This window comes from Pinus tabuliformis, chromosome 9 (genome assembly GCF_031772625.1).
Source record: "Pinus tabuliformis cultivar Carrire ecotype Pingquan chromosome 9, CPIR1, whole genome shotgun sequence".
In the NCBI taxonomy this organism is placed as follows: domain Eukaryota; kingdom Viridiplantae; phylum Streptophyta; class Pinopsida; order Pinales; family Pinaceae; genus Pinus; species Pinus tabuliformis.
In genome coordinates, this window is record NC_142307.1 from 410,649,985 (window position 1) to 410,668,679 (window position 18,695).

Below are 18,695 nucleotides of genomic sequence, written 5' to 3' on the forward strand. Positions count from 1 at the left end.
GTACCAAATGACATAGATTCCAGGAGAATGTCTAAGCAATACCTACTTTAACGTTACTCACATAGTTTTTGATTAAATGCAACGTTATAACACATTTCATATTATCATGATATTTTTTCAACTAAGTGCTCAACGGTCAACCATTTATCCTGGTTTTTATGGTCAAGATAAAATTACAGAAATATGCATCAAAACATACTATATCCTAAAAGTTCAAAAACTTGACCAAATAATAGAAGCCTTTTTCAAGGGTATTGACACGATAGATTATTTATGGCAACAGGATTTTTTTTCGTATTTACCTAAATAATGAGTGCATTCTAATCCAAAATTTATGCTATTTTAGCTGCTTGCTTTGAAATATTCTAGACCATGCAAACCAACGGAAATTTCTTTGATGTATATCCCATTGACATAAACGTCATTTCTATCATGGGTGTGCCACTTGTAAGCAAAATATGGAAAGAAAATAATTGATAGTTGATCTGAAATACAAACCATAGGCATTACTGGGATTAAACGCCTTCATATTTTCTATTATTACAGTAACGGGGAAGTAACGTGATCCATGGTAACAGACAAACCTGCCAATAGAGTATTACCCAATTAGAAAAAGCCCACAACCACCATCCCACACAAAATGGAAAAATCAGGGAAACAAAATTATAAAGCTGTCTTAAAAAACCCACAAATATCATCACCGACAGAATGAAAGTACTGGGGAAACATGATTAATATTGGTGTCTGTATGCTATAAAATGCCTGCCAAGAAAAATGTATCTAATAACATTCTAGAAAAGCAACATCATCAGAATCTTCAATTTTATTAATAAATTTGCATGGTGTCTACAGCTGCATAGTAAAAGGATCATTACCAAACATATTAAGATGGACTATGCTATGGATGCGGCATTATGTACAATTACAACTATTATTACTTTATTTAATAACAAGCAAGCTTGCATGACAGAATGAGCTTTTTTGGGATTCCTAAATTTGTCATAATATCCACTTCTAACTGACATAAAAACCTCGGTTTTATTTTCATGTATTATTTCCTATACATACAAACAGATGCTGATACTAATTTACACTGCAGTATATGAATCAATATTTTAATAGAGCAAGTGCATCAAGAACATAACTGCAGCGTTTTTAAAGAATACAAATGAATATTCTGTTACATGAAATTTAAGTCACTGAAGAGCTCGACGGAAAGAACGGAAATATGATTGAATTTAAGCATGTTGATCTTTGGATTTGTCTTTAACACAAGTCTAGTACTTGTTACCCCCTCCTCGGAGATGATGCTTCGCATGCTTGAGTTGGTGTTTTGGACTAGAGAAGATCCATTGCTCCTTTGTGATGGATTGTCATGGCTTTATTCTTTCTTCATGGTTGCATATCTATGGTTGATGGAGCTTTGGGGTTATGGCTTCACTTGATGCCAGGATGGATGGTTGTGACATGATCTTTGGTGCTATGGTGGATGGATCAAGATCCTACTTGTGCAACACCCGAAAAATCATTGAAGGATCAAGAGTGGCATTGTGGGATTCTAGTTCATTATGATTGTTTGTCAATAAAAAGGATGTAACAACATGGTCCCCTTTTAATATGACTTTGGCTTATGACAGATATCATTGAGAGATACCACTTCTATTTTCAAGGTACAAAACCCTTATACAGTAAACCTTCATTGGCACATATGTGGGGGCAATTTATTATTATTTTATATGTCAATGGGGCCCTCCCCTTTATTCATGTTTGGGTATCTTAGACTATGGAGGCTGATTATGTTATTGATGGAGCCACCCCCTTCATTACCTCATTCATACAATAGCTTTTCCACCTTTAACTCATGCGATAGCATATGTGGGGATGATGTCACGATTGGCATATATGTTCACAAATATACATATTCTAATGCATCATAATGGGGCTGCTACTTTCCTTATTCCATTCATATGATTGCTCCACATAAAGGATGGGGCTGCCCACTTCTCTTATTCCATTCATATGATTGCTTCACATAAGGGATGGTACACGTAAGACATAAGTTGGATATGGTATGGAGCCATTTTTTATTTTGAATATTTGAGCACATTGGGTTAATTACTATTGCTCATGAATTATGTGATGAAAGGTGACATAATTAGAGGAATTTTGCGGTATAAAATTGGCCTCCTATGGAAAATAATAAAATAAGAACTACGAATTTAAAATAAATAAATAACTACTTTTTTAATCGTATTTTCGATTTATCTCCTTATGAGTTTACTCAAATTTCAAGTGTAGGCACTCATTAGATGTATAATTTGATTATGCATCCAACAAGTGCCCACTATGCATACTTTTGAGTAGATCTGCACCATTGTTTTAAAAGCCGGCCGGCTCAAAACCGACTTGACCGAGTTGGTCCGAGCCGATAAAAAAAATTGCGACTCGGTAGAAGATCCGGTTCGATCGGCCAAGTTAAGACTGACGCAGTCGAGTCATGGCATGACTCGGCCGGGTCAATCTTAACTCGGCCGGGTCAATCTTAACTCGGCCGACTCAGCCAGATCCGTATCTACTCGGCCGTGTCAATTCATGCATCCAGTAAACCCCAAAAGCAACGTTTTTCTATATATATTTTTTAATTTTTAAGATTTTGCTGAGTGTTGGGGACTCCAAGTTGTTTTAAAAATTGGTTAAGTGTAATTTGGGTTGCATTCCCCTCTCCCAAACCCTATTTAACCCATTCAAATGCTCTCATTCTCTCACAGCCATCTCATGCATTTGAGTGAGAACTTCAGTGAGAGTTTGTGAGCAATTGTTGAGTTTGTTTTTGGAGCAGCGGTGAGGAGTCTTGGGCAAGCATTGTAGCCAGAGTGAGGAGCTTCTTGGGCAGCTATTTGGAGCAGCATTGAGGAGTTGATTTCTTGGAGCAAGCTTGAGGAGGCAATTTGTGCCTGGAGGTAATTTTTTTTCACTTGTACAAATCTGTTTTTGCTTATTAAATTTTAGGTGCATATCTAAAAATCCTAAAAAGTGTTTTTTGTGAAAGAAATGAACATTGAATCAATGTTTTTTTTTTTTTTTCATTTTCAGATTGTTTGCTTTCATTTCCTAGTCAAGAAATGGCACCTAGAGTGAAAGATGCTACTTGGGCATATGTTGAAATGGTTGATAGTCAAATGCATTGCAAATTTTGCCAAAGGAAAATTAAGGAAGGTCCTGAGGGCATTAATAGGCTGAAACAACACTTGGCGAGGATTAGAGGCCAAATTACTCCATGTACCTCACCAGAAATTGGGGAGATTAGGAAGGAATTGTTAGCCAACTTTGAGAAGTTTAAAGAAGATAAGGCTAGGCAAAAAGAGTTAGAGGCTGAAATTGGGAGGAAGAGAGAGATACAAAAATGATGGCTACCAACCCCCATTATGATTTTGAGGGTTCTTCCTCTATCCCTCATATTGATGCATCCAACCCTTTCCGATATGTTCCTCCCTCTTTTGGTTCTATTCAAGATAAGGGAAAGGGTAGAATGAAAAAGGGTGATATGACTATCAAAAGTTATTTCACTCCCTCCTCTCCATCAGAGATGCACATGGTCCTCAAGCTAGTAGAATTCAAATGCAACCCACTTTAGATGACCATTGGAAGAAAGAATTGAGGGAGACTGTGTTTAAATTTGGTACCGAGGACAGGTGGTTCCCTAAGGCTTTGATCTTTGGCCTAGGGAAAAGTGTCCAAAAGAATTTAATTTTTCTCCTAAAGTAACTTTATAATTTTTTATAAAGTTAAATCTAATTTGAAAGTGACTTTAAGTGATAAAGTTACTAAGTCTAATTTTAAAGTGACTTTTATAAAGTCAATGAAAAATTAGAAAGGAAAAGTGACTTTGGAAATAAATGACTAAGTGGGTCTTTATTAAAGTGGGGTGAATTAAAAAATAGAAAGTGAGATTTAAGTGAGCATTTAATCTCAGCCATTGATCTAAATCTATTTCAGCCATTGGATTTAGGGATCACCCAAAAGCCATTTAGGGTTGGGTTAAGGGAGGAAAAGGAGGAAAAGATCATTCATTCTTTCATGAGCAGATTGAGAGAGAGAGAGCAAGGGAGATTTCTGGACAAGGAGGAGAAGGAGGCAGCAGCTTGGCACACATACCAAGGCAGCATTTAAGCAAATCCTTACAGCTGAATGTGCAAGCAGTAAAAGGCAGATTTTTCTTGAGCAAACAGTACAAGGCAAATTTGTTTTTGCACAGAAATCGAGGCAGCTGATTTTCTGCACAAAAATCGAGGTCCGTACAGCCTGTCTGTACCGTTCGTACAGCCTGTTCGTACCGTCCGTACAGCCGTCTATACCGTCCGTACAGCCGCCCGTACCGTCCGTACAGCATTGTGTTGCTGTTTGGAAATTTCTGGTGGGCTGTGAGGCTCAGAAATCGAGATAAGTTGTAAATTTGTTTGCTGATTTTTGCTGAAAAATTCTCACTGTAAAAAGGCATTTCCAGAAATAAAGAAGAGCTCTCAAACTGGTTTTCCCCAAGAGTTGTAGGGGGTTTTTCCAGGGTCAAGTTGACCAAAAATCACTGAGTTTAAATGTGTTTTAATGGCTGTTTTTAATTGCTGATTTTTATTTCTGCAATTTCCAGCATTCTGAAAAATTTCCAGAATTTGTGTTTTCAGCAATATTTATTTTTTCAGTCTGTTAAATGTATGGTTATGGGAATGGGCATTTAACTACATGGGAGAAATAAGGTGAAACTGAAAACCGGGGTGGGAAACAGAATTTTTACATGGTATCGGAGCTTGAGTGCTGAAGGGCAGTTTGGGACAGCAAAAGAAAAAAAATACAGCTGCTGATTTTTTCACTCAGAAAATTCCAGCAAGCTGATTTTTCATAAACAACAGTTTTATCTTTACCACAGCAGTGCTATTTTTCAGTTTTAGGACAGCAAGATGTCATTGGGATTGAGGGCGGAGGATAGGTTGGATGGGCATACAAATTACAGCGTTTGGAAGGAGAGAATGCAGAGTATCTTTGAGGAGGCAGAAGTCTGGGATATCATGGTGCATACAGCACAGCACCCTGTTGTTGTGCCTACTGATGCTACTCAGTTGGCAGCTTATAATAGAAAGAACAACAAGGGAAAGAGGTTGATTCTAGACGGAATCAAAGACCATTGCATTCCTCATGTGAGAGGAAAGAGCAATGCCCATGAGATGTGGACAGCATTGTCCAATCTCTACCAGAGTACCAATGAGAACCGAAAGATGGTCCTGAAGGAGAAGCTGAAGAACATTAAGATGGGGAATGATAGTGCAGCTGGATATCTCACAAATATTACCAATGTGAGAGATGAGTTGGCAGCGATTGGAGAGGCCATTCCATCCACTGAGTTGGTGCGTATTGCAGTGAATGGCCTCCCCCGTTCATGGTTGAACTTTGCTGATGGGGTTTGTGCACGTGAGACCCTTCCCACATGGGAGAGGTTTTGGGATGATTGTATTCAGACAGAGATCAGGAAAGGACAGCTTGGGGCAGCCAAGCCAGTTGAGCAGGATGAGGACGTAGCACTGGTGGCAGGAGGCAAGAAAGGCAAAGGGAAGAAGCAGGCTTCCACAAGCGGTGGTGGAGGCAAAGGCAAAGGTAAAGGTAAACAGGGTAACTCACAGAAGGACTATTCCAAAGTGAAGTGTTGGAATTGTCAGAAGATGGGACACTATGCAGTTGTGTGTCCGGAGAAGAAGAAGAAGAAGGGGAAGAACCAGGATGTGGCAGCTTCAGCTGAGATTGAGGACTTTGCAGGTCGTTTTGACCGGGAGTTTGCGTTCACTACATGTGAGTCCTCTGGTGCAGGATCACCTGCCACACAGGTTCAGAGGGAGCATGCTTTTCCCTCGATTAGCGGAGCATCTACAGGTATCTGGTATGTGGACAGTGGGGCTTCACGTCACATGACAGGAGTTCGGAACTTCTCAGAGCTTTCAGAGAGTGGCACTGATATTGAGGTAGTACTCGGTGATGACAGAGTTGTTAGAGCAGTCGGGGTGGGTACACTGACATTTCAGAGGGAGTCCAGACCTCCCTTGAAAGTGTCAGATGTTCTTTATGTGCCAGGGATGAGGAAGAACCTCATATCCGTCTCAGCTTTTGAGGACAGAGGATATGAGGTACTGTTCAGGGAAGGACAGGTGTTGATGTATCCCAGGGGCACTCCAGCTGATTCAGCTAGAGTGATAGGTGTACGCCATGCAAAGGTGTACAAGTTTGCATTCCAGCACCTTTTGGCATTGAGCAGTAGTACCGACAGCAGAGCTAGCAGTTCTGAGCTGTGTGAGATTTGGCACCGCAGGATGGGACACATGTATCATGGAGCCTTGAGGACATTGCGGGAGATCACCACAGGTGTGCCAGATTTCAGTACTGATCACTTTGATACTTGCAGAGGTTGTGCAATGGGCAAGTTTGCCAAATCCCCTTTTCCCAGCAGTGACAGCAGAGCGACGGGGATACTTGATTTGATTCATTTCGATGTGAGCGGTCGGATGTCTCATGTTTCCTTGAGTGGATATGAGTACTATGTCTTATTCATTGATGATCACTCCAGGAGGACCTGGATTTATTTCTTGAAGACCAAGAATGAGGTCTTCAAGCGATTTCAGGAGTTCAGAGCTCTTGTGGAGACTCAAACAGGTCGAAAGATCAAGTCCCTGAGGTCGGACAATGGAGGAGAGTACACCCTTGGAGAGTTTGTTGACTATTGTGCGGAGGCAGGCATTAGGAGGGAGTTCACTGTTCCTCACAACCCCCAGCAGAACGGGGTTGCGGAGAGGAAGAACAGATCCATCATAGGGGCTGCCAAAGCCATGTTACATGATCAGGGGTTGCCATTGTTCTTGTGGGCAAAGGCCTGCAACACAGCTGTTTACTTGCAGAACAGGAGTCCGCATCGTGCCTTGGGGCACATGACTCCGGAGGAGGCTTTCTCTAGGAAGAAGCCTGATCTTGGTCATCTTCATATCTTTGGATGCATTACATACTCCTATATACCCAAGGAGAAGAGGACCAAACTAGAGCCCACCGCAGAGAAGGGTATCTTTGTGGGCTACAGTGAGACCTCAAAGGCCTTTCGGATTTACATTCCTGCACAGAGGAGAGTTTTTGTCAGACGGGATGTGAAGTTCGAGGAGGACAGGGCCTTTAGGAGGTCACAGGAGTTAGAGTATCTGGATCAGCCAGACCCTCAGCAGCAGTTGAGTCAGTCGCAGGGATCCAGTGGGCAGGGATCAGGAGGATGCGGAGGTACATCTATGAGGATGTCAGGTCCATCAGTGAGCAGTGGCTCGCCGAGCCAGAGGGGTGGTGCTCCGGGCAGCATGCAGAGCAGTTCACTAGGGAGTCCACTGATGGACAGTTCACACGGTACCTCAGCTTCTACAGGTTCAGGTGCAGGCAGGAGGACAACAGACAGACAGTCAGGAGTTCAGGCTACTGATGGTGATGAGGAGGAGGAGTTTCATTCTCCTATGGGAGAAGCATGCTCAGGGAAGAGGAAGCCCAAGTGGCTTCAGGACACCTTGAGAGATGCCACATCTGTTGCTGAGCCGAAGAGGCCGGTCAGAGAGAGTAGACCACCTGAGAGGTTTTGTAGTTATATGGCGATGGTTACCAGCATCCTTGACTCTGAGCCTTCTAGCTATGAGGAGGCAGCTAGCCAGCAGGTCTGGAGAGAGGCCATGCAGGAGGAGTATTCTTCTATCATGAAGAATGATGTTTGGGAGGTGGTGCCGAGGCCTGAGGGCAAATCCGTGGTTACTTCCAGATGACTTTACAAGGTAAAGCATGCTGCAGATGGCAGCATTGAGAAATTCAAAGCGAGGTTTGTGGCTAGAGGGTTCTCCCAGGTAGAGGGAGTTGATTATGAGGAGACCTTCGCTCCCGTGGCTCGATATACTTCGATCCGCTCCATTATATCGATAGCAGCAGAGATGGGTTGGAAGATCCACCAGATGGATGTGAAGACCGCATTTCTCAATGGCTTCATACAGGAGGAGGTGTACATTGAGCAGCCACAGGGCTTTGAGGTGCATGGGAAGGAGTCCCATGTGTGCAGATTGAAGAAGGCCCTTTATGGCCTGAAGCAAGCTCCCAGAGCTTGGTACTCCAGGATAGATGCATACTTGCAGGGTATGGGTTTCACAAAGAGTGAGGCAGATCCGAACCTTTACTTTATTGTGATTGGTGAAGAGCCTCTCATTCTAGTGTTGTATGTGGATGACTTGATCATTACAGGTGCAGAGAGACTCATAGAGCACTGCAAGAGAGATCTTGCGGCGGAGTTTGAGATGAAGGACATCGGCTTGATGCATTACTTTTTGGGTTTGGAGGTGTGGACATCCTTAGCAGATTCCACATGGAGGATTGTAGACCCATGTCGACACCGATGATCACCAACTGGAAGAAGCTTCATGCTTCGGATTCCAAGTTGGTGGATCCCACATTGTACAGGCAGCTGATTGGTTCCTTGATGTATTTGGTCAACACTAGACCAGATATCTGTTTTGCAGTCAACACGATGAGTCAGTTTATGTGTGAGCCTAGGAAGGTTCACTGGGTGGCTGCAAAACACATTTTGCGGTACTTGCAGGGGACAGTGGATTATGGTCTGGACTACAGGCAGGGAGATGGAGTGAGATTGGCAGGATACACTGATTCTGATTGGGCAGGTTGTGCTTCTGATAGGAAGAGCACTTCAGGGTGTTGTTTTGGGTTGGGTTCAGCAGTAGTGTCATGGTTCAGCCGGAAGCAGCAGTCAGTAGCACTGAGTTCAGCGGAAGCAGAGTATATGGCAGCCAGTCCAGCTAGTTGTGAGGCCATCTGGCTTCGCAAGATGTTGTTTGGCTTATTTAGTCAGTCGTTGAGACCTTCAGTGATTTACTGTGATAATCAGAGTTGCATTAAACTCACGAAGAATCCAGTATTTCATGACAGGTCAAAGCATATCGGGATCAGATATCATTTCATCAGAGACTATGTTCAGAAGGGAGCTGTGAAGCTTGAGTATATTTCCACTGATGAGCAGGTTGCAGATATTCTTACCAAAGCCTTACCACGGGGCAAGCATGTCTACTTCAGAGACAAGATGGGTGTGGTGAGGAACACCTTCCTTGGTAAGAGGGAGTGTTGAAATTTGGTACCGGAGGACAGGTGGTTCCCTAAGGCTTTGATCTTTGGCCTAGGGAAAAGTGTCCAAAAGAATTTAATTTTTCTCCTAAAGTAACTTTATAATTTTTTATAAAGTTAAATCTAATTTGAAAGTGACTTTAAGTGATAAAGTTACTAAGTCTAATTTTAAAGTGACTTTTATAAAGTCAATGAAAAATTAGAAAGGAAAAGTGACTTTGGAAATAAATGACTAAGTGGGTCTTTATTAAAGTGGGGTGAATTAAAAAATAGAAAGTGAGATTTAAATGAGCATTTAATCTCAGCCATTGATCTAAATCTATTTCAGCCATTGGATTTAGGGATCACCCAAAAGTCATTTAGGGTTGGGTTAAGGGAGGAAAAGGAGGAAAAGATCATTCATTCTTTCATGAGCAGATTGAGAGAGAGAGAGCAAGAGAGCAAGGGAGATTTCTGGACAAGGAGGAGAAGGAGGCAGCAGCTTGGCACACATACCAAGGCAGCATTTAAGCAAATCCTTACAGCTGAATGTGCAAGCAGTAAAAGGCAGATTTTTCTTGAGCAAACAGTAGAAGGCAGATTTGTTTTTGCACAGAAATCGAGGCAGCTGATTTTCTGCACAAAAATCGAGGTCCGTACAGCCTGTCTGTACCGTCCGTACAGCCTGTCTGTACCGTCCGTACAGCCGTCCGTACAGCCGCTCGTACCGTCCGTACAGTGGCCGTACAGCATTGTGTTGCTGTTTGGAAATTTCTGGTGGGCTGTGAGGCTCAGAAATCGAGATAAGTTGTAAATTTGTTTGCTGATTTTTGCTGAAAATTTCTCACTGTAAAAAGGCATTTCCAGAAATAAAGAAGAGCTCTCAAACTGGTTTTCCCCAAGAGTTGTAGGGGGTTTTTCCAGGGTCAAGTTGACCAAAAATCACTGAGTTTAAATGTGTTTTAATGGCTGTTTTTAATTGCTGATTTTTATTTCTGCAATTTCCAACATTCTGAAAAATTTCCAGAATTTGTGTTTTCAGCAATATTTATTTTTTCAGTCTGTTAAATGTATGGTTATGGGAATGGGCATTTAACTACATGGGAGAAATAAGGTGAAACTTAAAACCGGGGTGGGAAACAGAATTTTTACAGACTGTTTGTGATTACATAGCTAGATGGTGGTATGATGTTGATATCCCCTTCAATGCTTCCCATTCACCATACTATGAGCCTATGTTGGATGCCATACACACTGCTGGAAAAGGCTTCAAAGGCCCTACTATGCATGGGCTAAGGGGGTATTGTTTGTAGAAAGAAATTGCCTCAATTAATGAGTATTTGAAAGATTTCAAGGACTCATGGGCAAGAACAGGATGCACCATCATGTCAGATGGATGGACTGATCAAAGAAACCGTACCATCATAAACTTTTTTATCTTCTACCCACGGGGAACCATGTTTTTAAAATCAGTTGATGCATCTGATAAGGTAAAAGATGGGCAATTGTTGTTTCAGCTATTGGATCAGGTTGTTGAGGAGGTGGGGGTGGCTATTATTGTTCAAGTCATCACAGATAATGCTTCTAACTATGTTCTTGTTGGTAAACTGTTAGAGGAAAAACACAAGACCATCTTTTGGACCCCATGTGCTACACATTGCATAGACCTCATGCTTGAGGATATTGGAAAATTAGATTGGGTCAAAAACATTGTAGATCATGCCAAAAGCATAACAAAATTTATCTACAATCATTCATGGATTTTGAGCCTCATGAGGAAACACACTGGGGGCAGGGATATTATTAGGCCTGCCATCACTAGATTTGCTACTCATTTTTTGACATTGCAATCTATGCTTTCCCAAAATAGAAACTTGCAAAAGATGTTTTCCAGTGATGAATGGAATCAAAGCAATTGGTCTCACAAACTGGAAGGCAAAGAATTGAAAAAGAAAGTTAATGAAGAAACTTTTTGGAGAAAGGAAGCAGAGATTGTGAAGCTTGCTAAGCCACTGGTTAAGGTGTTGCAGTTGGTGGATGGGGAAAGATTGGCTGTGGGCTTCATTTATGAGGCTATGGATCAAACAAAGGAGCAAATAAAGAGGGCATACAGGGATAGAGTGGCTAAGTATGGGCCCATTTGGGCAATCATTCATGAAAGATGGAACAATCAACTCCATCGCCCTATACATGCAGCTTGGTATTTTTTGAACCCATGATATCATTATAAAGCTAAGGAGTCGGGAGCTTTGAGGGGGGAGGTCAGAGATGGACTAATTGACTGCATTGATCGCATGATCCCATTGGAATCTGATCAGCTGGAGATACAATAACAGGTCACGACCTTCAGCAATGCCTCGAGTACCTTTGGGAAGAACCTAGCAAAGATTGCAAGAGACGCAGATGAGCCAAGTAAACAAAAATTTCAATTTTCAAATTCTTAATAGTTTTACAATACTTTTTTAAATTTTGTTAAATCGTTTATAATTTGAAAGTTGGATATAATTTGTAATTTTGTTGAGATAACTCATTACACTCCTATGTTTTTTGCAGCACAATGGTAGGAGGCTTTTGGTGGCCATTGTCTTGAATTGTAGAAGTTTGCAATTCATATTTTGAGTCAAACTTGTAGTGCTACTGGGTGTGAGCACAATTGGTCTGTCTTTGAGAGGATTCACACAAAAAAGAGAAACCATTTGGATCAAAAACAGTTAAATGATCTAGTCTATGTCCAATACAACCTCCAGCTCAAACGAAACCAATTGTTGAACAAAAGACCTGATTCAGATCCCATTGTGTTGGAAGACATTGATCCAACATCAGATTGGGTAGTGGAGAGTCATCCAGCAGAGTTTGATCCTGATGAGGATCTTGATTTAGATTTAGATAGGGAGGCATCACTCGAACATGATGTTCAGTTGAATGCAGATCCCGATCCACCTGTACTACCAGCCTTAGCCTCACAGCCAGCAAATACTCCAGTTGCAGGCGCTTCCTTTGCTCAACCACGACAGAAGCGCAGCCGCATATCTTCTTTATCTCAGCTTGCATCTGCTGCATAGCCTGCTAGTGCTACCACTTCTACAGTTGCAGTTGGAGATGATGAGGAGGAGGAGGAGCCATGGGCCCCCTGTCTGACTCTGATGATGAGCCAGAGATTGATCAACATGATCTTGGCTCCTCTGGCAGTAGCTACTAGCCAGTAGTACTGGTCACAGTTTACTTTTGTTGTTGAGGCCATTTCTAGCCTCCTTGGTTATGTGTCTTTTGTTTTGAATCTTTAATCATGTATGTATTGCCATTGGACAGTGCACTGGGTGCCATTTTGATATAATGGATATATTCATGAGCCTACTTTGATCATATGTTTTCTTCCATCTATATTATAATGCCGTGTGTTTGGAAACATGAATGAAAATCTTTAAAATTATGTTTTTTTATAAAAAAAAAATATTTAATGTATTTTTTACAACGACCGAGTCATTGAAATCGAGCCGGCCGAGTCGATACCGAGTCGGAGTCGACCCTCGGCGGAGTCGGAGTCTGAGTCGGAGTTTTAAAACATTGATCTGCACTGAGAAAAATTGAAAATACATGAAAAATATTTTTCATGTACTTTCAATTTTTTAGTAGATCCACGCTAAGAAAAATTGAAAATACATGATAAACATTTTTCATGTATTTTCAATTTTTCTCGGCATGGATCTACTCAAAAGTATAGAGGGTGGGCACTCATTGGATGTAGAATCTAATTCCGCATCCAACAATTGCCCAAACCTAAAATTTGAGTAAACTCATATGTAGATAAGTCGAAAATATAATTAAAAAAAAGTAGTTTTTCTCTTTTCCCTCCAAAAATATTTACTCCTGAGGATGACATCGTGATCTTGAGTCCTGTTGATTTTTTTAAAGTTGATTTTGTTAATACATTTTTCATTTTGAGGCTTATTTTTTTCCTCAAAATTTCCCTAACGCTAGTGCATATATGGGGGACATCATCCACAAGTTGGTTTTTTAAGATGGGAAAGAGTTTATTAGTTGAAGCGTCATTTTACTTATCACTTAGAGCCACCTTATTTCATCATTGAGTTAATTCCATCGTTTGTCCTGTTAGAAACACTGAGAGGGGGGTGAATCAGTGTTTCCTTTACTCTTCACAATCGGTTAGTTACCATCAATTATTCAAAGCATTAAATAGAACATAAGCATGAAACAACACATCACAAGATCAGTACACCAAAGATTTGTCGCTCAACAAGTGCTTTGGTTATGTATGATGTACATACAAAGTTTACCAGTTGAACTTGAAGGAAGTACAAGACTCCCCAAGGGGTTTTACCAGCAAGGCTGGAAGGAAGTAAATGCTCCCTGAAAGGTTTGGGCTCTCATACCAGGGACAATGACCCAAATACAACAAGTTGCTACTCTCACTACCACTACTGCTGCTACTGCCACTGTTACAACTGTCCACTACAACTACTGCCACTGTTATTCACTGTCAATTGTTTCCTCAATCCTCTTTATTGTTGTCATTGCCTCTGTCCATGCTGCCTCTCTGCTACTACTGCTACTATTGCTACTATCTGATGCTCCCACTCTACAATTGTCTACTACTGCTGCTACTTCACTTGTTATTCTTGCTGCCACTTCACCACTGTTTCTGCTGCTGCTATCAACTGTTGTCACTGCTCCATCTGCTGCCACTTTGTGTGATAATGTCACTGTCACGTAGCAAGGTCACTGTCACTGCTGTCATATGGTTCATACATTAGGGAATCTGCCATATAGAAGTTCAACAACATACAAGGTTCACAAGGTTATAGTCATATACATAAGCTATCATATTAAGCACATGCTGTTGTTATACTGTCAATACTCTAGGATACTCTTATGTTACTACCATACAACAATTTTACTGCCATATCAAAAGTCTTGTAGAGTGTGACCACCACACAATAGGTGCAATGTCATAGATCACAATACAGTTTGGTCACTGTTATTCAAAACACTAGCACACATCCTTGTAACAGTCACTGCGCTTCTATAATCTCTTACTGTCTACATCAGACGCTGCATAGTCACAATAAGCAGACCCTAGCAAGCCTTAGTTTCTGCTCAAAAATAGTCAGTTACCCAAAACAATAGCACATCTCTGCTCTAACAGGTATGAATGACAAAACTCATACATACATCAGTTGTCAGGTCCCTTTCACTCACATGGAAATCCTTTGGTTAAATCACAAGAATATTGTCACATCAAAGATCACTACTAGGTTAAGGACATTGTCTCAATTGTCTTAGCATGCTGACCCTTCTGCAATAATTTGACTTGAATACATCACTCAAGCTGCAGTCGTATATGAAGTTTTTCTAATTGTGTTTATTGATGCTACTTCATTTTCTAACAATGAATACAAGCCCTACTCTTTTAGTCCCTTTTGCAAACCCAAGCCAGTAATCAAATACGATATTGTCAACCAAATGTTTTAGATGTTTCTCATACATCAAGGAACATGATCAAGACTTGCAGATTACTTAATTATGAGGGCTAGCCAAATACAAGAAAACCATCTATGCTTTGCACTGTACTGTTCAATTGAAGGACCAGTCAACTGGCATATCAAAAGTCTTGTAAAGTGTGACCACCACACAATCGGTGCAATGTCATAGATCACACTACAGTTTGGTCACTGTTATTCAAAACACTAGCACACATCACTGTAACAGACACTGTGCTTCTATAATCTCTTACTGTCTACACAGGAGGCTGCATAATCACAATATGCAGACCCTAGCAAGCCTTAGCTTCTGCTCAAAAATAGTCAGTGACCCAAAACAATAGCACAGCTCTGCTCTAATAGGTATGAGTGACAAGACTCATACAGACATCAATTGTCACATCCCTTTCGCTCACACGAAAATCCTTTGGTTAAATCATAAGAATATTGTCACATCAAAGATCACTGCTAGGTTAAGGACATTGTCTCAATTGTCTTAGGCTCTTAGCATGTTGACCCTTCTGCAATAATTCAACTTTAATACATCACTCAAGCCTCAGCGGTATATGAAGTTTTTCTAAGTGTGTTTATTGATGCTACTTCATTTTGCAACAATGATTACAAGCCCTACTCTTTTAGTCCCTTTTGCAAACCCAAGCCAACAATCAAATATGATACTGTCAACCAAATGTTTCAGATGTTTCTCGTACATCAAGGAACGGGATCAAGACTTGCAGAATACTTAATTATGAGGGCTAGCCAAATACAAGAAAACCATCTAATTTTTGCATTGTACTATTCAATTGAAGGACCAATCAACTACTGCTATATAAGTCTCTAAACCATCTGATGCATAGCAAAATCTTCAAGTCTGAAACCCTAACTGTTGCACTAGATGAGATTGCTAATTGTAGTCGATTGTAAGTTGAAGAACTCTTTCTCCACAAGTGACAAGGACACAGCAAAATGTAACTGCTTGTATGAATGCATGTCACTTCATTATTGGGTGAGATTCTTCAATTTATCACAGTAGAAGTTGCTTAGTGAATCTGGATGAGGTCAGCTTGACTCCTTCTCTGAGACCGCAGGCATGTATATATATGCTATCACTGGATCCTTAACATGTCTGCACTTCCATGTCAAGTACCTTCAGGACTCAATTTCAAAATTCTGGACACAGATCTAGAAGTAGATGTGACATCAACTGTTCATGGGCTTCTTGATGCAACAACCTTCAGATAAGCCACAAGGATTGTGACTCCACGGAGCCTCAAAGATCAATATAGAGGTAAAAGACACAAAAAATTATGTATCATTTAGTTGTAACCCATTCTTGTTAGTTTTTGTATCATCGGATGTGTTCTAGCCTTGAAATTTTTTGGAGAGGCTAGAATACATAAGATCTCCAAAACCCAAAAATTGTTACTGGAAACACCTAGAAATGACTTAATTAGATTACTAACCAATTTTTAAATATTTCCTAAGTCTAAAGTTAGGGAATATGGTTAATTAATTAGTATTAATTAAGTCAAGGCGTGAATGATCTAGAAACTCACACGGATCAATCCACAGATGATCCTAGCCATTGATTAAGTTTTAATATTGGTCATTGGTGCTCCAACAAAGGATTATAAGAGCAGGTTGATGAGGTGATGGAGAAGACACTTGAGAGGTTTGATTTCTGAGCAGATCGATTTCGAGAGTAGCAATAGTCAATTGCCAGAGAGAGAGCTAGAGATCGAAGCAGTGTGAGAGGGGCAGAGACAGTGAGGATGGAGGAGGCATTCCAGATCCAGCAAGTGCATTTGCAAAGAGGCAGAGGAGCCACAGAGAGGTTGAATTGGGGTAGCGCAGAACCTTCTAGAGGCAAAGTTGAATTGTTGAGAGGGATTGATGTTTTTAGTTCCAAAGGCCGAGAAGGAGTTCCAGATTGTCGAGAAGTATCTTTCCAGTTAGCAGAGTAAAACGACTTCATCAAAGACCAATCTGAGGTTAGACGTCCAGCGGGCCGCGAAGCAACGCAATGTTGAAATTTCTAATTTTACTTAGTTAGAAACCCTCCATGCACTTTATCTGATTTATTCCTACCTATTTCCATGCACTTTATCTGATTTATTCCTACCTACTTGTTATTTTCCTTAACAAGTTATTTACAATGTAAATACTGAAAATAAACACTAGTGCATGCTCAACATATTACAGATAACAACTAAAAAGAAACAGAAACAAACACACCATATGACATCATTATTTTTGGACTAGTGTCCCCAGAAAAACCCAATGCGGGAAAACCAGTGCAGCTATCTGAGGGTTTTCTTATTAAGCAATATCAGAGTACAATCTGGGTGCCGAAACTGGTCTACCCAATAGAGAATTTCCTTAGCAGTAATACCTCTCAATTTCTGACAAATCTTCTGGATAAAACCTCATATAATCCTTTCGGCAGCTACTCAGCACCAATCTGCCCCAAAAACCCCAGCGTCTGCCCAATCTGGACTGCGTCAGCCTCTCCTATGCCAGCGCTGGCACTGCGTCAGCCTATCTTGCCCTGCATCAGCCCCAGGAGGCCCTGCATCAACTCTCTGAGCCTCTGCGTCAGCTACGTTGGCCCCTCTGGTGCTTTGCACAGCACTTAGCTGCCTCTGTGTGGCCCTGCGTGAGCATTGGCTGCTCCTGCATCTCTCTCTCTGGCTGCTCTGCTACTATCCCGACACTATCTCTGCCTCTCTGTCTCTCTATACTCAATGCCCCTCAGCAGCTCTTCCGATCACTGATTCTATCTCTCTTAGCAAACCCCACTCTAGAGAATAGAATGACTGATCCCTGTGGTGTATTCTCCAAGTGACCCTCAAGCCTCCTCTTATACTTTTCCTGTTGACATATCAACGGTCGAGATTAAGTCCCTAATCAACAGCTAAGATTAGATCTAGCTTGATCCATGTCTTTTGGACCACTCTAACACAGATTTATATTAATACACATTAATATTTTATTTTCCCTAAGTTTAGACTCAGGGAATCCATTAAAAATATTAATTATTTAATATCTCCTGATCTGTTTAGAATGCCCAACCCTTTCTGGGTATTGGAGATCTCATGTGCCCCAACCTCTCCACCAAATTTCATGGCTAGAGCACATCCGATACTACCCCAAATCAACACTCCCTCTTAGCAAGGACTGTGCTCTAGCAATACTCCTCACTGAGTATTACTCTAATCATTTGGCATTGGTACCTCTGCTGATGCTAGGCCTTCCTGCCCAACATCCTCTGCACTGTTGCCTCATGTAGTGCTGCCCATGGTTCTGCCATTGCCGCTGTTGCATTTGTACAACAACTCCCTCTGCATCCGTGTTGCTGCTGGTCCTTTCTCCCAACACTGCATCCGCACTGCACCTCCTCTCATCATGTTCCATCGTGTTGACCACTGCTGCACTGCAACTCAGTTACTGAGAAGTAAGTAACTGGTCTCCCAACTAACCTCCCTGCTGGGCTAGAGACACCCACTGATGCTGAAGCGCTCCCTCTACCGCTGACAAGTGCTCCCTCTCTAACCTCTGCGTTGTTGCAACAACTCCCTGCATCTCACACCGTTGCACACCTCTCTATGCCTTCCTGCACTGGTGCAACACTCATGTGCCTCTCGCACTACTACAACCTGCTAGCTCTGCGCTATCTCAAGACTCCTGCACTGTAGCTCTCTCTGTTGCTCCATCTGCATCCATCTCTACCCGACTCAGCCAGTCCTGCTACTCCTCTTCGGGGCTCCCGTAGCAAGGTCTAATCCACGAGGCTAGGTACCTCAAGGATCCTACCCCTCATCGCCTGTAGTCTACCTAACTATAGCATAATGTCTCCCAACTTCCGCTCAAGTGGCGCGTGTGCACTCATGGCATAGTCATCGTCCGTCAAAACTTCCTTCTCTACTCGTGTTGGCATTGCCTTAGTCTCGGAAGACTCTCCCTTACTCTTCTTCCTTGGACACTGGGTCGCATAATGACCCAGCTCCCCACAATGGAAGCACTTGATCTTGGAGAGAT

The 18,695-nt window shown here is 41.6% G+C and overlaps 1 protein-coding gene across 1 annotated transcript in view; it reads right to left on the reverse strand.

Annotated features, from left to right (window-relative positions):
* Window positions 1–18,695, reverse strand: part of LOC149148902 (diacylglycerol O-acyltransferase 2D-like) — a 217,563-nt gene that overhangs the window by 137,503 nt on the left and 61,365 nt on the right. Inside the window, exon 3 of the mRNA XM_089440235.1 lies at window positions 499–584. Within this exon, the coding sequence (XP_089296361.1) occupies window positions 499–584 (86 nt within the window). The remainder of the gene's footprint in view (window positions 1–498; window positions 585–18,695) is intronic.